The sequence below is a fragment of the Gadus chalcogrammus genome, chromosome 15 (genome assembly GCF_026213295.1).
Source record: "Gadus chalcogrammus isolate NIFS_2021 chromosome 15, NIFS_Gcha_1.0, whole genome shotgun sequence".
Taxonomy (NCBI): Eukaryota; Metazoa; Chordata; class Actinopteri; order Gadiformes; family Gadidae; genus Gadus; species Gadus chalcogrammus.
In genome coordinates this window covers 7486080-7504670 of record NC_079426.1, presented here as the reverse complement: position 1 = coordinate 7504670, position 18591 = coordinate 7486080, and the positions used below count along the sequence as shown (strand labels likewise).

At 49.7% G+C, this 18591-nt stretch overlaps 1 protein-coding gene across 1 annotated transcript; it reads left to right on the top strand.

Moving 5' to 3' along the window:
• The first annotated feature begins 47 nt into the window (after positions 1 to 47).
• tm9sf2 (transmembrane 9 superfamily member 2) lies at positions 48 to 13770 on the top strand. Its single transcript, XM_056609672.1, has 17 exons — positions 48 to 352; positions 1695 to 1762; positions 3020 to 3113; positions 3292 to 3419; positions 6353 to 6482; positions 6705 to 6829; positions 7159 to 7270; positions 7721 to 7800; positions 8085 to 8193; positions 9042 to 9174; positions 9684 to 9803; positions 10314 to 10371; positions 10679 to 10838; positions 11553 to 11704; positions 11862 to 11973; positions 12488 to 12659; positions 13214 to 13770. Exons 1-17 carry the CDS (start codon positions 203 to 205, stop codon positions 13279 to 13281), a joined length of 1971 nt encoding a protein of 656 aa, XP_056465647.1. The 5' UTR covers positions 48 to 202; the 3' UTR covers positions 13282 to 13770.
• Positions 13771 to 18591: the final 4821 nt, after the last annotated feature.

Here is an 18591-nt window from a genome sequence, read left to right as displayed (position 1 = left end):
AACAACATCTGGCTCCAGTATCCCACAATGCATCTCCCCGGAAGCGAGTGACTGCGACGCCGCAGATGACGTGTCGGGTTCCGGGCAGAAAGCGGCTGATGGTCGCTGTCAGGACGGTCCTCTGATCACTACCGAACGTCTGTCCCACCGGACCCGCAGCATCCCCCGAGAAGAGGCGTCGCTCTCCCCGCTGCGCAGCACCATGAGCGCCCGGTCCGCCCTGCGGGGCCCCCTACTGGTTCTCTGGTTTCTGTCACAGGGGGTACTAGGGTTTTACCTCCCGGGTCTGGCGCCCGTCAGCTTCTGCGAGCCTGCGAAGGTGGGCGAAGGAAACGCGGTTCCCGACTGCAAGGTAGGATGACCGGGGGGGCACCGCGGGATGCGATCGGTTCGGAGAGGTGGTCTTGGTTGTGGGTCGGAAGCCGGAGGTAGCGCTGCTGATAGCAGAACGGCGCTGCTGGGTAGCTTAGCAGCAATGCTACCGCTCACCACTGGCTGCTAGGCTATCTGCTAGCAGGCAGTCCTTAACCCTCCCGTTATGTTCGTTTGTCAGGAACAGCAATGGTGTTCCCGGGTCAATTTGACCCGGTGCATGTTTATTATCCAAAAGATGTCTTAAACCAAAAAAAATCCTAACAAGCAGTGTGAACATGTCATTACTAACTCCATTAGTAACTATTCTATCAATATTTAGTGCAATAGTGTTCCTTACCTCTAACAGGTAATGGTTCAATCAGGATAATTCACTCGTTTTTCATTAAAAAAAATATTTGTTCAAACTTTTTTATGTTTCACCACTTTATTATGGGTTAGGCCTTTATACCTTTCATCCACTGTGATATTAGGGCCTGGGTTATAGCGTAGTGAAAGTTGCTCTACCCACTTGTCCCACACTGTCCTAACAGCTGCCAGCTTCTCTCTCTCCCGTCTACCAGCCTTTGTCTCTCGATTATCAAATCTGATTACTCTGGAGAAAATGTGAAAAGTCTCCAGAGACATTGTGGCTCGAAATATAGCCCTGCCTGTCTCTGCAGCTCACAGACTGGCTGTCGATTCATCCTTGGACTTATAGACCCCAGGTTCAAAATCAGATTCATTAGAATCTGAATTTAGCTCAAGATCGTCTTCGTCTTCAGACACATCCTCCTCTATTTCACTGTCATGATCAGTGATGAAGTCCCGAGCCTCCTGGACTGCCATCCATTTGCTTCTGCTGCTCATTTTGTAAAGGTCTGCCTGACAGTGTAATGTTGGTAGGACTCCCATGCAGAGAATATTTGATATGTTTTGACCCTCCCCTGTTTAGTGTCCACTGAATGTGGTTGGAGTTTTCCCTGTGACAGCTGGCCAGACCGTGGTGGTGTTTACACCATCACTCTAGTGTGGTGGATACATGAACGGTTTTTTAACCAGACAGGCAGACTTCCAGCTCCACTTGTAAAGTAGCTGTAGACCGGCAGCTATGAAAGTTTAGTGAGAAAATGATATGTTACTATTGAAATGGCAACGTGATCATCGTCCAATTGATATTTGTAGTAAGTAAGTATTAAAATGACATCCATGTTTTTGATAAAACTATTGATCCGATCTACATGAACCATCCATAATAGGAGGGTCTTTCCCAGGTGCCTCCTCAGAGTGTGTGTGTTTGTGTAAAAAGCCCTGATGTGTTTGTTGTTGCGTGTCTTTTCCAGTCTACGATCGAGCTGTTTGTGAACCGGCTGGATTCGGTGGAGTCGGTCCTACCTTATGAGTACACCGCGTGAGTACACATGCATCGGAATCCCTCCTCGAACCACAGAGTGATGCAGAGAGAGATGTGTTCCCTGTCTTAACCGGCCTGCTGTGCAACAGATGAGGACTACCACTGTCTATATGTTTACATTTACATTCAGGGCATTTAGCAGATGCTTTTATCCAAAGCGACTTACAATAAGTACATTTGTCAGAAGAAAGAGAAACAACAATATATGGCTGTCGGGACAGTAAGGATGTTCATAGAACCAAGTGACGAGCACAAACAATATCTAGGTTAACCCATTCCCCGTATACAACAAAGATAGCTAGGATAAGACGCTACACAATGCTAAGTACTATTTTTGAAGTGCAAGGACATACAGCATACAATAAGGTTGTACATTAAGTGTCAGGACGTACAACAGACAATATGTGTGTACATTAAGTGCCAGGACGTACAACATAGAGTAAGTGTACGCATACTTGCCTCGACATACAATATGTGTGTACATTAAGAGCAAGGACGTACAGCATACAATAAGTGCGTAAGAGGGGTGTGTGAGGCATGGAGTAACGCGGTCCTCCTCCAATGCAGAGCTGCGGGGGGCGTGTCAGACACGTCTCTGTGACACATCACCTTGTGGTGTCCGGTGTCTGAATCTGCAACCTAAGCCGATGCTTTGTTCACCGGTCAACCTCGGGGCGACGTCTGGGAGGTCAGGCCCAGTAGACCTGAGATCTGTGTGGAGGAGTTAATTTACTTCAGGGATGTTTTGTAAACGGACCATCCACCGAGAAGGTTGTGAGCGTGTTGGGATGTTGATGTTCAGTGTTTAGATACACTTGAAATTAAAAACAGTTTCACCGTGAATAATAATCACATATTGATGGATCATGGATAGAGATGTTCCGATAAAATGTTTTCCTTTCCGATTCCTGAACTTCAGTATCGGCCGATAACGAGTACAAACCGATACAGCATCTAGCATTGTAACAACTGACAGCACTTGTTCTTATTGAAGGGTTCTCTTACGATGACCCCAATGTATAATATCTAAAATATTGTATTTTAGGCAAAATCGGATGAATTTCCGATACTGGTATCGGTATCGGAACATCTCTAATCATGGAGGAGACTCATCAATCAATGCAATGCTAATGATTGGTACTCGTTGAGCGGCCCCAGCCTTGACCTGATGGTTCTTTCTGAACCACGACTGAGGCTCCCTAACGACGTGATCACGGTGTGTTTATCGTCCGTTTCCGTGGTTTCCTCCTCCAGCTTCGACTTCTGTGCGGTGGAGGCGGAGAAGCGTCCGTCTGAGAACCTGGGCCAGGTGCTGTTCGGGGAGCGGATCGAACCCTCGCCTTACAAGGTACCGCGGGGGGGCTGGGGTCATGGCTGCCAGGGGAGGGGGAGCCAGGAGGGGGACTCAGGGGGGGGGGCAGTCCCCCGTTGAACAACAATATACGTATTGATATGTATACGAATGGAAACCCTTTTAATGAAGAAATGTCGCCCTGACTTCTGCACCTTTTGGTTCTTGGTTTCAGTTTACCTTCAAGAAGACTGAGAAGTGCCAGCTGGTGTGCAACAAGAAATACAACACCAACCTGCCCACGGACAAGACCTACATGGACTTCCTGAAGAAGGGCATGCTGCTCAATTATCAGCACCACTGGTAGGACGCACACGCATACACACACACACACACGCCCATACACAGGCACAAACACAGGCACGCACGCACACACAAACAAACACAGGCACGCGCACAAACACAGGCACAGGCACGTACACACACACCGGCACGCACGGTCAAACATACAGGCACACACACAAACAGCCTTGAACGCTCGCACACACCACAGTCAGGCACACAAACACATGCACGGAGGCACGCACGCACATGCACAAACAGGCATGCTCGCTCACACTCACACAGGCACGCATACACACAGGCAGGCACGCTCGCTCGCATGCACATCACACCCCCAACCTGTTCTCTGAACAAGCCATAATCTCTTTTCTTGGATTGGTTTAAACCCCGTCGAGAGAAGGTGAAATTGAACCACAATAAACAAAGAGACATTAGTTCCGCACTCATGACGGCTCTGAATCACAGGCCTGCACCAAAGTGGGGTCAACACTGTTATTCTATTATCCTAGCGTCATTCACCCATGTTTATAACTGTTTCTATGATAATACAATGTAGTTGACCATGTTATGAACTGTTTGGGGAATTAGCCATTTTCAGTTTGTTTATTTGTATATTGTCTGCAATAAGAGGCAGCAGAGAGAGAGGTCATGTTTCCCGAAGCTCCGCTAGGCATTGGAAAAAACTACTTAATTCATTGTTCAGATCTACTTTATCTTATTTTATTTCATGATCATAATGCCTAACAATATATAGTTTGTTTCCGTCGTCCTCCATCGCTCGATTCAACAATACATTTTGGCACGTTTTATGACTCCCGGATCAGACCGCAGAAAAAGCCTTGGACTTTTCTATCGCCAACATGCCTCTGTACTCGGATATCTCGGGCACGGAGACTGGGAAATGCACAGACTGCACCAAACTGCAACAGACGGTGGCTTTATTTGAAACGAGACTAGCAACAACATACCAAAGTGAATCAACAAGTTCACTCAACGCCAAATGCTAAGCTACCCAAAGCTGAAGTTAACTGTATCAGCCGGATTAGCCCGTCACTGAAATGAACCCTGCCACTGAAGAACCGGTTCCTGCCACTTCAAGAGTCCACGAACGCGCCTGCCACCCATGCACCCCTGAGCCCCGAGATGCGTCCGGACGGACAGTGCGGACAGAGACGGAACAAGAACCAGTCGCCATGGAGGCGAGCTGCGCATGCCTCGGCCACCTGTGCACCCCTGACCCCTGAAATGTGTCCGGACAGACGGTACGGACAGAGATGGAACAACCAGTCGCCACGGAGGCGGGCTGCGCATGTGTCTGCCACCGTCCAACAAGGGCCCATCTCAGAGGAAGCGGTTCCTCGCCAAGCAGCTTGGCGAGGAACGGCCACCCCCCTCCTCTGCCTTCCCCCATCGACGATGACCTCCAGCCTCATCTCTCCCATAGCCACAACAACAACTCCAGCCCCAATGTCTCCTCCCTTGGCGATTTTCCAGCCGAATTTAAGAAACTGGAATATGTTGGCATCAAACTTGCATCTGTGTCGATGATAGCATCGCCACGTCATGGCCACAGGCTGATAACACCCAAGAGGATGGCGCCCCAGCCCCCCCCACCTGTACTGATAGTAGTCCTGAATATTACTGAGACAAAAAAGGGTTCAGCCGTAGACGCAGTATAAAGGAAGTTTCACATAATCTGCTGAACCCAAGGTTGCCTACGTCAAAGCAGGGCAACTTTCGCATTCATGCTGTTACCACTAACAGAGTAAACAAAGGGAAACTTAGACACACTGCTAACCACACAAATCTCATATCTATTGCCTCCAAACCAAAAACTACCTTAAAGCCTATCAACAACACCATCAGGATGGCTCTACTTAATGTGAGGTCTCTTAATAACAAATCATTTTTAGTTAATGATTTTATTACCACTTCTAAACTGAAACATGGCTGGAACAAATTAACAGTGCAACCGTTCTGATAGAGACAGCTCCTCCCAACTATAACTTTTTTGATGCATGTAGATCTGGAAAAAGAGGTGGAGGGGTTGCTGCTATATTTAAAAATGTATTTCAGGGGAAACAGATGTTATTTGGTGATTTTCCATCGTTCGAATACCTTAGTGCTGTATTGAAATGCTCCCCCAGAGTTCTCCTATTAATTATTTACAGGCCACCCACATATTCTGCAATTTTTTTCGATGACTTCACAGAATTATTGTGTAGTATCTCCGAAGAATTTGACTGTCTAGTTATAACTGGTGACTTCAATTTTCATACAGATGATTTGAATGACAAGTGTGCAAAAAAACTTTTTACCATTTTAGACACATTTGAACTGTCTCAACATGTGAAAGAGGCTACTCATTGTAAGGGGCACACTCTAGACCTGGTTATCACAAAGGGCCTCAATGTTTCTGATCTCTCTGTGACTGATCCTTCCTTGTCTGACCACTTGTGTTTTCTTTAACATATCTTTTTAAACATGACAATGTTTATATGTGAAGCACTTTGAGTCTGCCTTGTGTATGAAAAGTGCTATATAAATAAAGTTGCCTTGCCTTGCCTATATTGTGTATAGGCATACTTAGTCAGAGGTATGTAGAAATAGATGATTCACAACTTTGGTTAAGGTATATTGACTATTGATATAGCTTCATTAGAGTAGATTCCATTAGGGAAAGCTGTGTTTTTTGGCTATACATATATGCAAATATATACCAGTCACCTCTAGGAGGCAATAGGGAGCAGTTCTAGGATCTGTTCTGTGTGTGCAGATAGATATCTCTATGCATTACATTTCAAAGCTGTGTGTGTGTGTGTGTGTGTGTGTGTGTGTGTGTGTGTGTGTGTGTGTGTGTGTGTGTGTGTGTGTGTGTGTGTGTGTGTGTGTGTGTGTGTGTGTGTGTGTGTGTGTGTGTGTGTGTGTGTGTGTGTGTGTGTGTGTGTGTGTAGGATTGTGGACAACATGCCCGTCACCTGGTGTTACGATGTGGAGGACGGGCAGAAGTTCTGTAATCCCGGCTTCCCCATTGGCTGCTACGTCACTGAGGGGGGCCAGCCCAAGGACGCCTGCGTGGTCAACGTGAGAGACGCACAAACACACACAGATAAGACCATTAAACCACTGCTTCTTCCCCACAGCATAAGGTTCAATGTATTTCTCAAAGATGAACAGATATATTTTCTATCCATCATTTGGCTTTAAAACAAACAAGCCTCGTTCAACTACACATAATTTGACACGTGACGTCTGTCAAAGGCGATGGCCTCCTCGGGTTCCTGAAGGTCTGCTCGTGTGTTTCAGTCGGACTTCAGTGAGAAGGACACCTTCTACATCTTCAACCACGTGGACATCACCATCCACTACCACGTGGTGGAGACCGGGGAGCTGGGGGCCCGGCTGGTGGCCGCCAAGATGGAGCCCCGCAGGTAGCCTAGCAGCTAACCAGATAGCCTAGCAGCTAACCAGATGTCTAGCAGCTAACCAAATAGCCTAGCAGCTAGTCTAGAAGTTGACCAGCTAGCCTAGCAGCTAACCAGATAGCCTAGCAGCTAGCCTAGCAGATGAAAAGCTAGTATAGAAGCTAACCAGCTGGCTTAGCAGCTAACCAGATAGCCTAGCAGCTAACCAGATAGCCTAGCAACCAACTAGTCTTGAGGGCAACTAACTAGGCAAGGGGCTAACCGGCTAGCTTAGGAGCTAAACGGCTAGCCTGTTAGTTCTGCGGAATGACTTTGTCCCTTCTCCTCTGCCGTAGCTATAAGCACACCAACGCGGACGCCCCCGACTGCCAGGGCGGCCCTATGTTCATCAAAAACAAGGACTCTGGGGACATGAAGATACCGTACACCTACAGCATTGCGTTTGTGGTAGGTCACCCTCTGATGAGGTCACCTGCAGAACGTCTCACCGCTCAGATGAGCTCCTCGGTGACGTAGGGCCAGTCGGAGCACCAAGTTACTTTAATTGCTTTATTGCCAAACGATAGCATTGCTGGTTCTATAGCAACGACGGTGATGACACCGGAGGAAGTGTAAGATGGCAGGTAGTCATGGTACCAGTTGAAGTGATGACACCAGATGGAGTGATAGATGGTAGTCAAGGTTACAGTTGATGGGGTGTTGGTTGGTAGTCATGGTTACAGTTGAAGTGATAGCACTAGATGGAGCGTTACATTGTAGTCATGGTTACAGTTGAGGTGATAACAGCAGATGGAGTGTTAGATGGTAGTGATGGTAACGGTAGACTGTAGTCATGCAACAGTTGGATGGTTGATGATGATGATGATGATGATGGGCGGTCTTTCTCCTCTTCCTCAGGAGGACAAGAAGATCCGCTGGGCCTCCAGGTGGGACTACATCCTGGAGTCCATGCCCCACACCAACATCCAGTGGTTCAGGTAGCGCAAAAACACACACACATACAGTAAGCCACAGTAAGACACACCCACAGTAACACACTCACTGAAACACCGTCACACACACTGAACATGGTGAAAGTCATCCTTCACTTCAAGTAGACGTACACACTAAGAAGAGGCTGTGACACCAGCAGGCTTAGAGGGGGCCCACAAGAGGCCCCTGACTGTGTGGTGTGTTGGCGGCCCCTGATTGTGTGGTGTGTTGGCGGCCCCTGATTGTGTGGTGTGTTGGCGGCCCCTGACTGTGGTGTGTTGTGTCGCAGCATCATGAACTCCCTGGTGATCGTGCTGTTCCTCTCGGGCATGGTGGCCATGATCATGCTGAGGACGCTCCACAAGGACATCGCTCGCTATAACCAGATGGACTCGGTGGTACGTAGCCCCCGCTTCGTCTGCTGCTGCTAATGCTACCTAGCCCCCTCTGTCTGCTGCTGCTTATGCTACATAGCCCTCCGCTGCGTCTGCTGCTGCTAATGCTACATAGCTCCCTCTGTCTGCTAATGCTACGTATCCCCATCCGTCTGCTGCTGCTAATGCTATACAGCCCCCACTGCCTCTGCTGCTGCTAATGCTACGTAGCCCCCGCTGAGCCTGCTGCTGCTAATGCTACGTAGTCCCCGCTGAGTCTGCTGCTGCTAATGCTACGTAGTCCCCGCTGTGCCTGCTGCTGCTGATGCTAAGTAGCCCTCTCTGAGTCGGCTACATGTGCTGATGCTACATAGCCATCTCAGTCTATGCTACATGCGCTAATGATGCTGGGCCCTCTGACTGCTACCTGTGTTGCTGCATAACTCTGCATAACTCCTGCATACATCTCTACCTACTTCATCCTAAATCTAGACAAAGTCGAACAGCTAGACCGGCTCGGAGCAAACCCACTAGGCTAGTGTTTGCTTCATGCTAACTGTCTGTATCTGCTTCATGCTAACTCTCTGTGTCTGCTACATGCTAGTAGCTCCCGTCAAACCGCAGTGCAGCAGACTGCTAGTGAAGCTACTCTCTGTGCAGCGATCAGTGTGACACATGAATCACATGACTCATCACATGATCCACATCACATGATCAGACACATTCCATATTCAGGATGTAAACAAGTGTGTGTGTGTGTGTGTGTGTGTGTGTGTGTGTGTGTGTGTGTGTGTGTGTGTGTGTGTGTGTGTGTGTGTGTGTGTGTGTGTGTGTGTGTGTGTGTGTGTGTGTGTGTGTGTGTGTGTGTGTAGGAGGATGCTCAGGAGGAGTTTGGCTGGAAGCTGGTCCACGGAGACGTCTTCCGGCCCCCTAGGAAGGGCATGCTGCTCTCTGTGTTCCTGGGCTCGGGGACCCAGATCTTCATCATGACCTTCGTCACCCTCTGTGAGTCTGGGGCCGTGTCCCAACAATTTGTCCTCTCCCTATGGCTCCCCCTGGGGTAGTCCGCTGGAGGTCCGGAGTCAGAATCCGTTCAGGTTTTCATTGCCAACCTGATGCGATGTCCAAGTAACCTGGGAATCCAGCGATGGTATCATAATTGGAATGTCGTTTAATGAATGGGTTCTATCATTTATCCGTGATTATAATTGATGGGGGTGTCTTACTCAATCAAGAGTAGGACACCTCTTACACGCTGGACTACTGTAGCGAGTGTGTCTCTGCTGCCCTCTATGAGCCAATCTCGGTACTGCTGGAACTCGTGATGAGTCTAGACTGAGGTCAAACACATAGATCGATGTTACTGTGATGTTTAATATTAATGATTAACAGTGTGGCCTTTTATTGGTTCGGATTGCAGTCACTACTACAGTATGACTTTGTTATTATTCAACCAAAGAAACCACACACTGAGGTGTGTGTGTGTGTGTGTGTGTGTGTGTGTGTCCCTCCAGTCTTCGCCTGCCTGGGCTTCCTGTCCCCTGCTAACCGCGGGGCCCTGATGACGTGCGCCGTGGTGCTCTGGGTGCTGCTGGGGACCCCCGCCGGCTACGTGGCCGCGCGCTTCTACAAGTGTAAGAGCACCCCCCCCCCCCCCCCCCGGCGGTCACTGGGTGGTGTTCACTGGGAGGTGGTGTTCACTGGGAGGCGGTCACTGGGAGGCGGTCACTGGGAGGCGGTCACTGGGAGGTGGTCACTGGGAGGTGGTCCCTGGGTGGTGGTCACTGGGAGGTGGTCACTGGGAGGTGGTCACTGGGTGGTGGTCACTGGGAGGTGGTCCCTGGGAGGTGGTCCCTGGGAGGTGGTCCCTGGGAGGTGGTCACTGGGAGGTGGTCCCTGGGAAGTGGTCCCTGGGTGGTGGTCCCTGGGTGGTGGTCCCTGGGTGGTGGTCCCTGGGGCGTGGTGACTGGGAGGTCTACTGTGTGGTCACCGATCACCCACAGCAGAGAGAGAGAGGGGAAACCTGTAGAGGCAGGTTGTGACCGCAGGAACTGCAACTCTAGTGTGTAGAAAATGTGGGCCTATACATTTAGTTTGACTTCCTGTTAACCACATCCTGTTTATCTTGTCTCACGGTCCTCCAGCGTTCGGAGGAGAGAAGTGGAAGACCAACGTGCTGCTCACCGCCTTCCTGTGTCCTGGGTAAGAATCTCCCTCTCTGTCTCTCTGTCTTTCTTTCGTTCCTTCGTTCTTTCTTTCTTTTCCCCGGTCCCACATACGTTTCCAGCGCAGAACCCTGAGCATGTCTCCCAGGAAGTCAAGTCGACATGGTTGAAGATAACATCAACCTTTGAATGTCTGAATCTTCATGAGGGCAGCCACTTGACATGTGGCTTAATGCTCAGTTTGCGCATCAATGACCGACAGTATGTCTGATGGCACAGGAAACCAGGCGTAGCTCCGCCCCTTTCAGGGTCTGGTTTAATCCAAGGTGTGTGTGTGTGTGCAGGGTGGTGTTTGCGGACTTCTTCCTGATGAACCTGATCCTGTGGTGGGAGGGGTCTTCGGCGGCCATGCCCTTCGGGACGCTGGTGGCCATCTTGGCTCTGTGGTTCTGCATCTCCGTCCCGCTCACCTTCATCGGGGCGTACTTCGGCTTCAAGAGAACGGTGAGGACACACACGTCAACACAACCTCACACACACAAACCCACACACGTCAACAAGGGCTTTTGACAAAAATCATATTCGAAGTTTGCTGTTGTTTATTCATATTCTAATATATTTGAATATTTATGAATAATATTTTGACCAATAAATGCCTTCAGTAGGTCCTGGATTGAAATTCGCGAGGTTTGTTTACCGGCGTTGCTATGGTTACCGGTCTTGCGTGTTCCAACGGTTTATTAGGTTTCTAATAAATCGCTGTCTAATCAATACTTCATTCACTGCCTCTTCCGCGGTCATTACAGTATTATGAATAGACTGCGTCGGGTTCTCCGACGTCTCTCCTTCTTGGCCTGCCCATAACAGGTTCAAATATTAAGGGCTGCCTAATATTCGTTCGAATTTCGATTTATTTTTTGATATTCGAATTAGATTAGAATGACGAAGTTCGGAGTCAAAGCCCTAACGTCAACACAACCTCACACTCACCTACAAACACAAGTAAAAACAACCTCACACACACACCCACCTACGCACACACCTAAACACAACCTTAAACAAAACCTCAAACACACACTCACCTGAACGCACATGCTCACACACACACAATTAACTCAACACACACTGGCTAACGTTAACACACGCCTCTTCATCTTAATAACCATAACCCGAAGGTTGGCTGTTGTTGAGTGAGGTCTTCTCTGATTGGTCGAGCAGGGGATCGAGCACCCGGTGCGGACCAATCAGATCCCGCGTCAGATCCCGGAGCAGTCGTTCTACACCAAGCCCCTTCCCGGCATCGTCATGGGGGGCATCCTGCCCTTCGGCTGCATCTTCATCCAGCTCTTCTTCATCCTCAACTCCATCTGGTGAGGGCTCTCAGCCAATCAGGTTTCAGAGGTCAAAGACGAGGGACCAGTCAGAGGCTCAGTCTACAGGCTCCTCCCACACGATTCTCATTTGATTAATTTGGTTTTAATGATTAATGATGGGTTCTTTTTAATGTGTGTGCGTGTGTGTCGTCAGGTCTCACCAGATGTACTACATGTTCGGCTTCCTCTTCCTCGTCTTCATCATCCTGGTCATCACCTGCTCTGAGGCCACCATCCTCCTCTGCTACTTCCACCTGTGTGCCGAGGTAGGTCAAAGGTCAAAGGTCGCCCCGGGTCAAATCCTCGCTGGACTGTGGAAGCAACTAGTTTGCGAAACCAGCGTCTATTCTCGTTCAATTACGTCGTAATTCTACCAACGTCTGGCCTCCTTCGTATAATCACATTGTAGTTTTACCCAGAGTGCACTGCTTCATATGCGTGTTATGGAAACATTGCGGTTTTCAACATCAAACAACATGTTATTTGATTGACAGGACTACAAGTTATGTGTGTTTTGATTGACAGGATTACATGTGCTCTGTATTTTGATTGACAGGATTACATGTGCTCTGTATTTTGATTGACAGGACTACATGTGATGCGTTTTGATTGACATCTGTGTTTTGATTGGCAGGACTACATGTTATGTGTTGTGGTTGACAACTCTGTGTTTAGATTGACAGAACTAGATGCTCTGAGTTTTGATTGACGGCTCGGTGTTTAGATTGACAGAACTACATGTGATGTGTTTTGATTGACAGCTCTGTGTTTGATTAACAGGACTACCACTGGCAGTGGCGCTCCTTCCTGACCAGCGGCTTCACCGCCGTCTACTTCCTGGTCTACGCCATCCACTACTTCCTGTCCAAGCTACAGATCACGGGATTGGCCAGCACCATCCTCTACTTCGGATACACCATGATCATGACTCTCATCTTCTTCCTCTTCACTGGTACTGTCTAACCCCTACCTCCTCAATGACCTGTCTCTGTACTGTCTATCCCCTACCTCGTCAATGACCTGTCTCTGTACTGTCTATCCCCTACCTGCTCCTTAATGACCTGTCTCTGTACTGTCTAACCCCTACCTCCTCAATAACCTGTCTCTGTACTGTCTAACCCCTACCTGCTCCTTAATCACCTGTCTCTGTACTCTCTAACCCCTACCTGCTCCTCAATGACCTGTCTCTGTACTCTCTAACCCCTACCTGCTCCTCAATGACCTGTCTCTGTACTGTCTAACCCCTACCTGCTCCTCAATGACCTGTCTCTGTGCTGTCTAACCCCTACCGGCTACTCGATGACCTGTCTCTGTACTGTCTAACCCCTACCTCCTCAATGACCTGTCTCTTTACTGTCTAACCCCTACCTGCTCCTTAATGGCCCATAGCAGAGTTCCAGTCTGTAGTTTCTAGATAAGGTCCTTGGGAGCGTTTCTGTGTGACTGAAGGCCCTTCCTGAAGTTCTCCTGAAGTTCTCCTGACGTTCTCCTGTGTTCCTCCTGAAGGTACCATCGGGTTCTTCGCCTGCTTCTGGTTCGTCACCAAGATCTACAGCGTGGTGAAGGTGGACTGAAGGCCTGCTGCCCTACCTGACCAACTCGACTAAGACCGGCTTTCTGCTCCTCATCTCTGACCCCGCCCCCCCCCCTCACCGTGACTCCTCTCACACCCTGAGCCAACCCGGTCCCCACGCTACACCGTCTCTGTTCCCATAGCGACTGAAGACCCGGTCAGAGAGCGCCCTGACCGGATGACGTTGACATACAGTCGTAATTTTGTGTGTGTGTGTGTGTGTGGTTGTGTTCAGCCTGCGGGCGCTGGTCAGTGTTTTAACTGACCAGGGCGGCGCTGGACTCGACCTCCTGAGACGAAGTCCTCCTCCTCTCCTCAGTTCTTCACGGCTCCTCTCCAGGACAGCTCCTTGCTCCCGCCCCCTACGGCAGCTCCTGGCCCTGCCCCCTACGGCAGCTCCTGGCCCCGCCCCCTACGGCAGCTCCTGGCCCCGCCCCCTACAGCAGCTCCTGGCCCCGCCCATCTTGTCCCCGATCCCTACATTTGCTCCTGGCCCCGCCCGTCTTGCCCCCGGCCCGTCTGTGTGCATGCAGCAGCTCCTGGCCCCGCCCCCTACAGCAGCTCCTGGCCCCGCCCCCTACAGCAGCTCCTGGCCCAGCCCCCTACAGCAGCTCCTGGCCCCGCCCCCTACAGCAGCTCCTGGCCCCGCCCCTACAGCAGCTCCTGGCCCCGCCCCCCTACAGCAGCTCCTGCTCCATCCTGACACACTGTCGTTGTCGCGTCTGCTGTGTAATAAAGTGGCTCCGCATGCAGACCTTTTTGTTTCGGGTCGGGGTCCCGGTCGGGGTCTCTCCGGTGAAGAGGAGCTGGAGGCCAACGACTGATGGAACGGACATGAGGAGGTGAAGATGAGTTCTGGTGTAGGTGTCTGGGTTGGGTCGAGCTGGAAGAGGCTCCGAGGTCGTCTGACCGGTGCAACATTTCGGATGTGGATGAGATGATTCTTTGATGATAGTTTATTAGCGCTGGGAGGGGGGGGGCAGTCTGGAGAAAGGGGAGGGGCTCGTTTGCACTTTTCCACCAGCAGCGTGGAATCGTTGATTTGTATATTCTCTGCCGTTTGTTTTCTAATGGGGGGGGGGGGGGGGTAGGGGGGGCTGTTTTGGTTTCTTTGCTTGTATCTGGTGAGACGTTCCCTCGCTGTCTGTTATTTAATTTAAATGTTTCCTCGGTTCCGTTTTATTTTCTTAATTGTCTTTCTTTTTTAACATGTGCGGTGTTGTTGTGCCTCATCCTCTGTCTCTTTGGAGGAGTGTACTCTCCCTCTCTCTCTCTCCCTCTTACTCTCTCTCTCTCCCTCTTTCTTTCTTTCATTCTCCCTCTCTCTCTTTCTCTCACACTCTCTGGGGCATGTGACCGTGTTAACATGGCCGCCTCAAAAAGCATGGCTGCCTGTATGTATTTGTGTGTGTGTGGTGGGGGGGAGGGGGATATGTATCAGCATCTGATCCATATCGATCGATTCCTGCATCAGATGGGTGTGCTTGGGCTTCGGACACGACTCTCGTCCTCTCTCCCCTTCGCTCTCTCTCTCTCTATCTCTCTGATTCTCTCGCTCTCACTCTATCTCCATTTATTTCTTTACTTGGTAAAAAATTATAGAATGTAAAATGATATCGTAACAAAATAGAAATACAATAAAAGGGTTTGTTTTCCAGCAGGAGCCGAGAGTTGAATTTCTTTCTTAGCCCCTAGCCTGACCGGTCAGCGTGGACTGGGGGCGACTGGGGGGTTCTCAGACTGCTCTATAGAGCACTGATGTAGAGTCCTCTATAGAGCACTGATGAAGAGTCTTCTCTATAGAGCAGTGATGTAGAGTCCTCTATAGAGCACTGATGTAGAGTCCTCTATAGAGCACTGATGTAGAGTCCTCTATAGAGCACTGATGTAGAGCCCTCTATAGAGCACTGATGTAGAGTCCTCTATAGAGCAGAGATGCAGAGTCCTCTATAGAGCAGTGATGCAGAGTCCTCTATAGAGCAGTGATGTAGAGTCTTCTCTATAGAGCAGTGATGTAGAGTCTTCTCTATAGAGCAGTGATGTAGTCTTCTCTATAGAGCAGTGATGTAGAGTCTTCTCTATAGAGCAGTGATGTAGAGTCTTCTCTATAGAGCAGTGATGTAGTCTTCTCTATAGAGCAGTGATGTAGAGTCTTCTCTATAGAGCAGTGATGTAGTCTTCTCTATAGAGCAGTGATGTAGTCTTCTCTATAGAGCAGTGATGTAGAGTCTTCTCTATAGAGCAGTGATGTAGAGTCTTCTCTATAGAGCAGTGATGTAGAGTCTTCTCTATAGAGCAGTGATGTAGTCTTCTCTATAAAGCAGTGATGTAGAGTCTTCTCTATAGAGCAGTGATGCAGAGTCCTCTATAGAGCAGTGATGCAGAGTCCTCTCTATAGAGCAGTGATGCAGAGTCCTCTCTATAGAGCAGTGATGCAGAGTCCTCTCTATAGAGCAGTGATGCAGAGTCCTCTATAGAGCAGTGATGCAGAGTCCTCTATAGAGCAGTGATGCAGAGTCCTCTATAGAGCAGTGATGCAGAGTCCTCTCTATAGAGCAGTGATGTAGTCTTCTCTATAGAGCAGTGATGTAGTCTTCTCTATAGAGCAGTGATGTAGAGTCTTCTCTATAGAGCAGTGATGTAGTCTTCTCTATAGAGCAGTGATGCAGAGTCCTCTATAGAGCAGTGATGCAGAGTCCTCTATAGAGCAGTGATGCAGAGTCCTCTATAGAGTAGTGATGCAGAGTCCTCTATAGAGCAGTGATGCAGAGTCCTCTCTATAGAGCAGTGATTCAGAGTCCTCTCTATAGAGCAGTGATGCAGAGTCCTCTCTATAGAGCAGTGATGCAGAGTCCTCTCTATAGAGCAGTGATGCAGAGTCCTCTATATAGCAGTGATGCAGAGTCCTCTCTATAGAGCAGTGATGCAGAGTCCTCTCTATAGAGCAGTGACGCAGAGTCCCCTCTATAGAGCAGTGACGCAGAGTCCCCTCTATAGAGCAGTGACGCAGAGTCCTCTCTATAGAGCAGTGACGCAGAGTCCTCTCTATAGAGCAGTGATGCAGAGTCCTCTATAGAGCAGTGATGCAGAGTCCTCTATCGTACGGAACACTTGACTCACACAGGAGGGCAGACAATAGCTCTCTCTGAAGCCGTGTCCCAGTGGGGGGTGAGGCCATGGGGGGGGGCCAGGCCAGGGGGGTGAGGTCAGGGGGCTGAGGACAGAGCAGGGGGGGGAGGACAGAGCAGGGGGGTGGACAGAGCAGGGGGGGAGGATAGAAGCCAGGTGGGGGGGGACAGAGCTGGGGAGAAGGCCGGGGGGGGGGGGGGGGGGGTTGAGGACCGGGGGGGAGGCAGGGGAGGGAGGCCTGGGAAGGACAGGCCAGGGTCCTTCAGTGGTGCCTCAGAGCTACCGGCCCCATGGCTGACCGCGCGGAGAGAGGAAGTCCTGGTGTCTCTGTGTGTCCCCGTGTCTTGGACCCTGTCTGTCTGAGGCCCGCCCTCCGGTCCGGCCTGAGGGGTCCTCGAGGAGGAAGGGGTCCGGTGGGTTGTGATCATTGGACGGACGAATCGGATGTCAAGATCTTCATTTATGGAAGACTTTTCAGCGGGGTTACTTAACGAGAACCTGTGTGTGTGTGTGTGTGCGTGTGTGTGTGTGTGTGTGATGTTCCTTCTTGTGCAGGACCGTCCTGTCTTTGATCACTCACATCGCCCCAGGCCATTCCTTCTCCCCCAACCACACCCCCTTTCTCCCTCCCCTCTCCCACGCTCCCTCTCTCTCTCAATCCCTGTCTCCTCCTCTTTCAATCCCTTTCTCTCCCCATTTTCACCCAAAAACATAATCCCTCACAATCCCCATCTCTCACTCCCTTTATCTCCCCCTTTTATCTGACGAAAACCAAACTATCTCTCCTGTCTTTGCCTTCCTTTTAACATTTCCAGCAAATACCAAGAAGTTTCTCAACAGACACGTTATCAAATGAAAGATTCCAAACAGAATTCACTCATCCCGGCGTTACTTATTGATTGATTAATTTCAATAGTAGCATGATCCACCTCATGAGTCATGATTGAAAGCGTCTGTCTCCTCCTGCCTGGAGAGAGAGAGAGAGAGAGAGCTGGTGGCTTCAGGACACGTCGGCGGACCGGAGTCATGTGGTCTGTATTTAACGAGGCCGACATGGAACAGACGCAGGCTGTGCGCTACAGATGTGGGCCTCTCAGACTATGCACCGACGCCATGGCGCTTCGTTCTGTCTTCCTGTCACTTTGAATCCCCGACGATTCTCTCGTCATCACACTCTGTTTGTTTTTTTTTCTGCGCCAGCCAGCCCGCCCGCCCGCCCCGGTTTGAGCGAGTGGATCCTCAAATGCCCTGTCGGGTTTGCTCGCAGACACACACAGACGCGTGGATGCTAAATGTATTAATCATTTATCGGTGCTTGGCTATTATTCCTCTTTCTCCTCACGCCGCCCGGCAGCAGAGGGTGAACGCTCGGGTCCTGTGTTTGGTGAGGCGCTGGCCGGATTCCATTCAGGGTCTCCTTTTCAGCTCAGCAGGGGCTCTCAGCGGGGGAGCTGATTGGCTGACTGGCTCTTTCAACTTCTCGAGCCACGACACTGAGAGAGAGAGAGAGAGAGAGAGAGAGAGAGAGGAGAGAGAGAGAGAGAGAGAGACGAGAGAGAGAGGAGAGAGAGAGAGATGAGGAGAGAGGAGAGGAGAGATGAGAGAGAGGAGAGGAGAGATGAGAGAGAGATGAGAGAGAGAGAGAGAGAGAGAGAGGAGAGAGAGAGAGAGAGAGAGAGAGAGAGAGAGAGAGAGAGAGAGAGAGAGAGAGAGAGAGAGAGGAGAGAGAGAGAGAGAGAGAGAGAGAGAGAGAGAGAGAGAGAGACCCCCCCAATGAAGTCAGAAGCACATATTCAAGGGAGAGAATGTGTTTGTTTTCCATCCAGAGTAATTCATTATATAAATAGATGTACATCTAAGAGTTATTGTGATGATTAGGCCTTATTGAATCCTTAATAGACACAACTTAAAAGTGAGTTTCGTGTAAATGCTGCCTGAACAGCATTTACACTAAAGGTCATCGATAGAATTTCTAACTGGTCTAGTATTTACCCTCAAAGCATTGTATTAAATGAGTAATTAAAGGTTATTTTTAAACCTGCCTCTTTTCACATCATTTTCTGTCCAAGGGATTAATGCTGACAGATCGTTTTGATATTGATCCAGTATTGACCATTACGTTACGAAGAACCGAATTTACCGAGTCCAGGTTGAATTTACGGAGAGGGGGAGAGAGAGATTC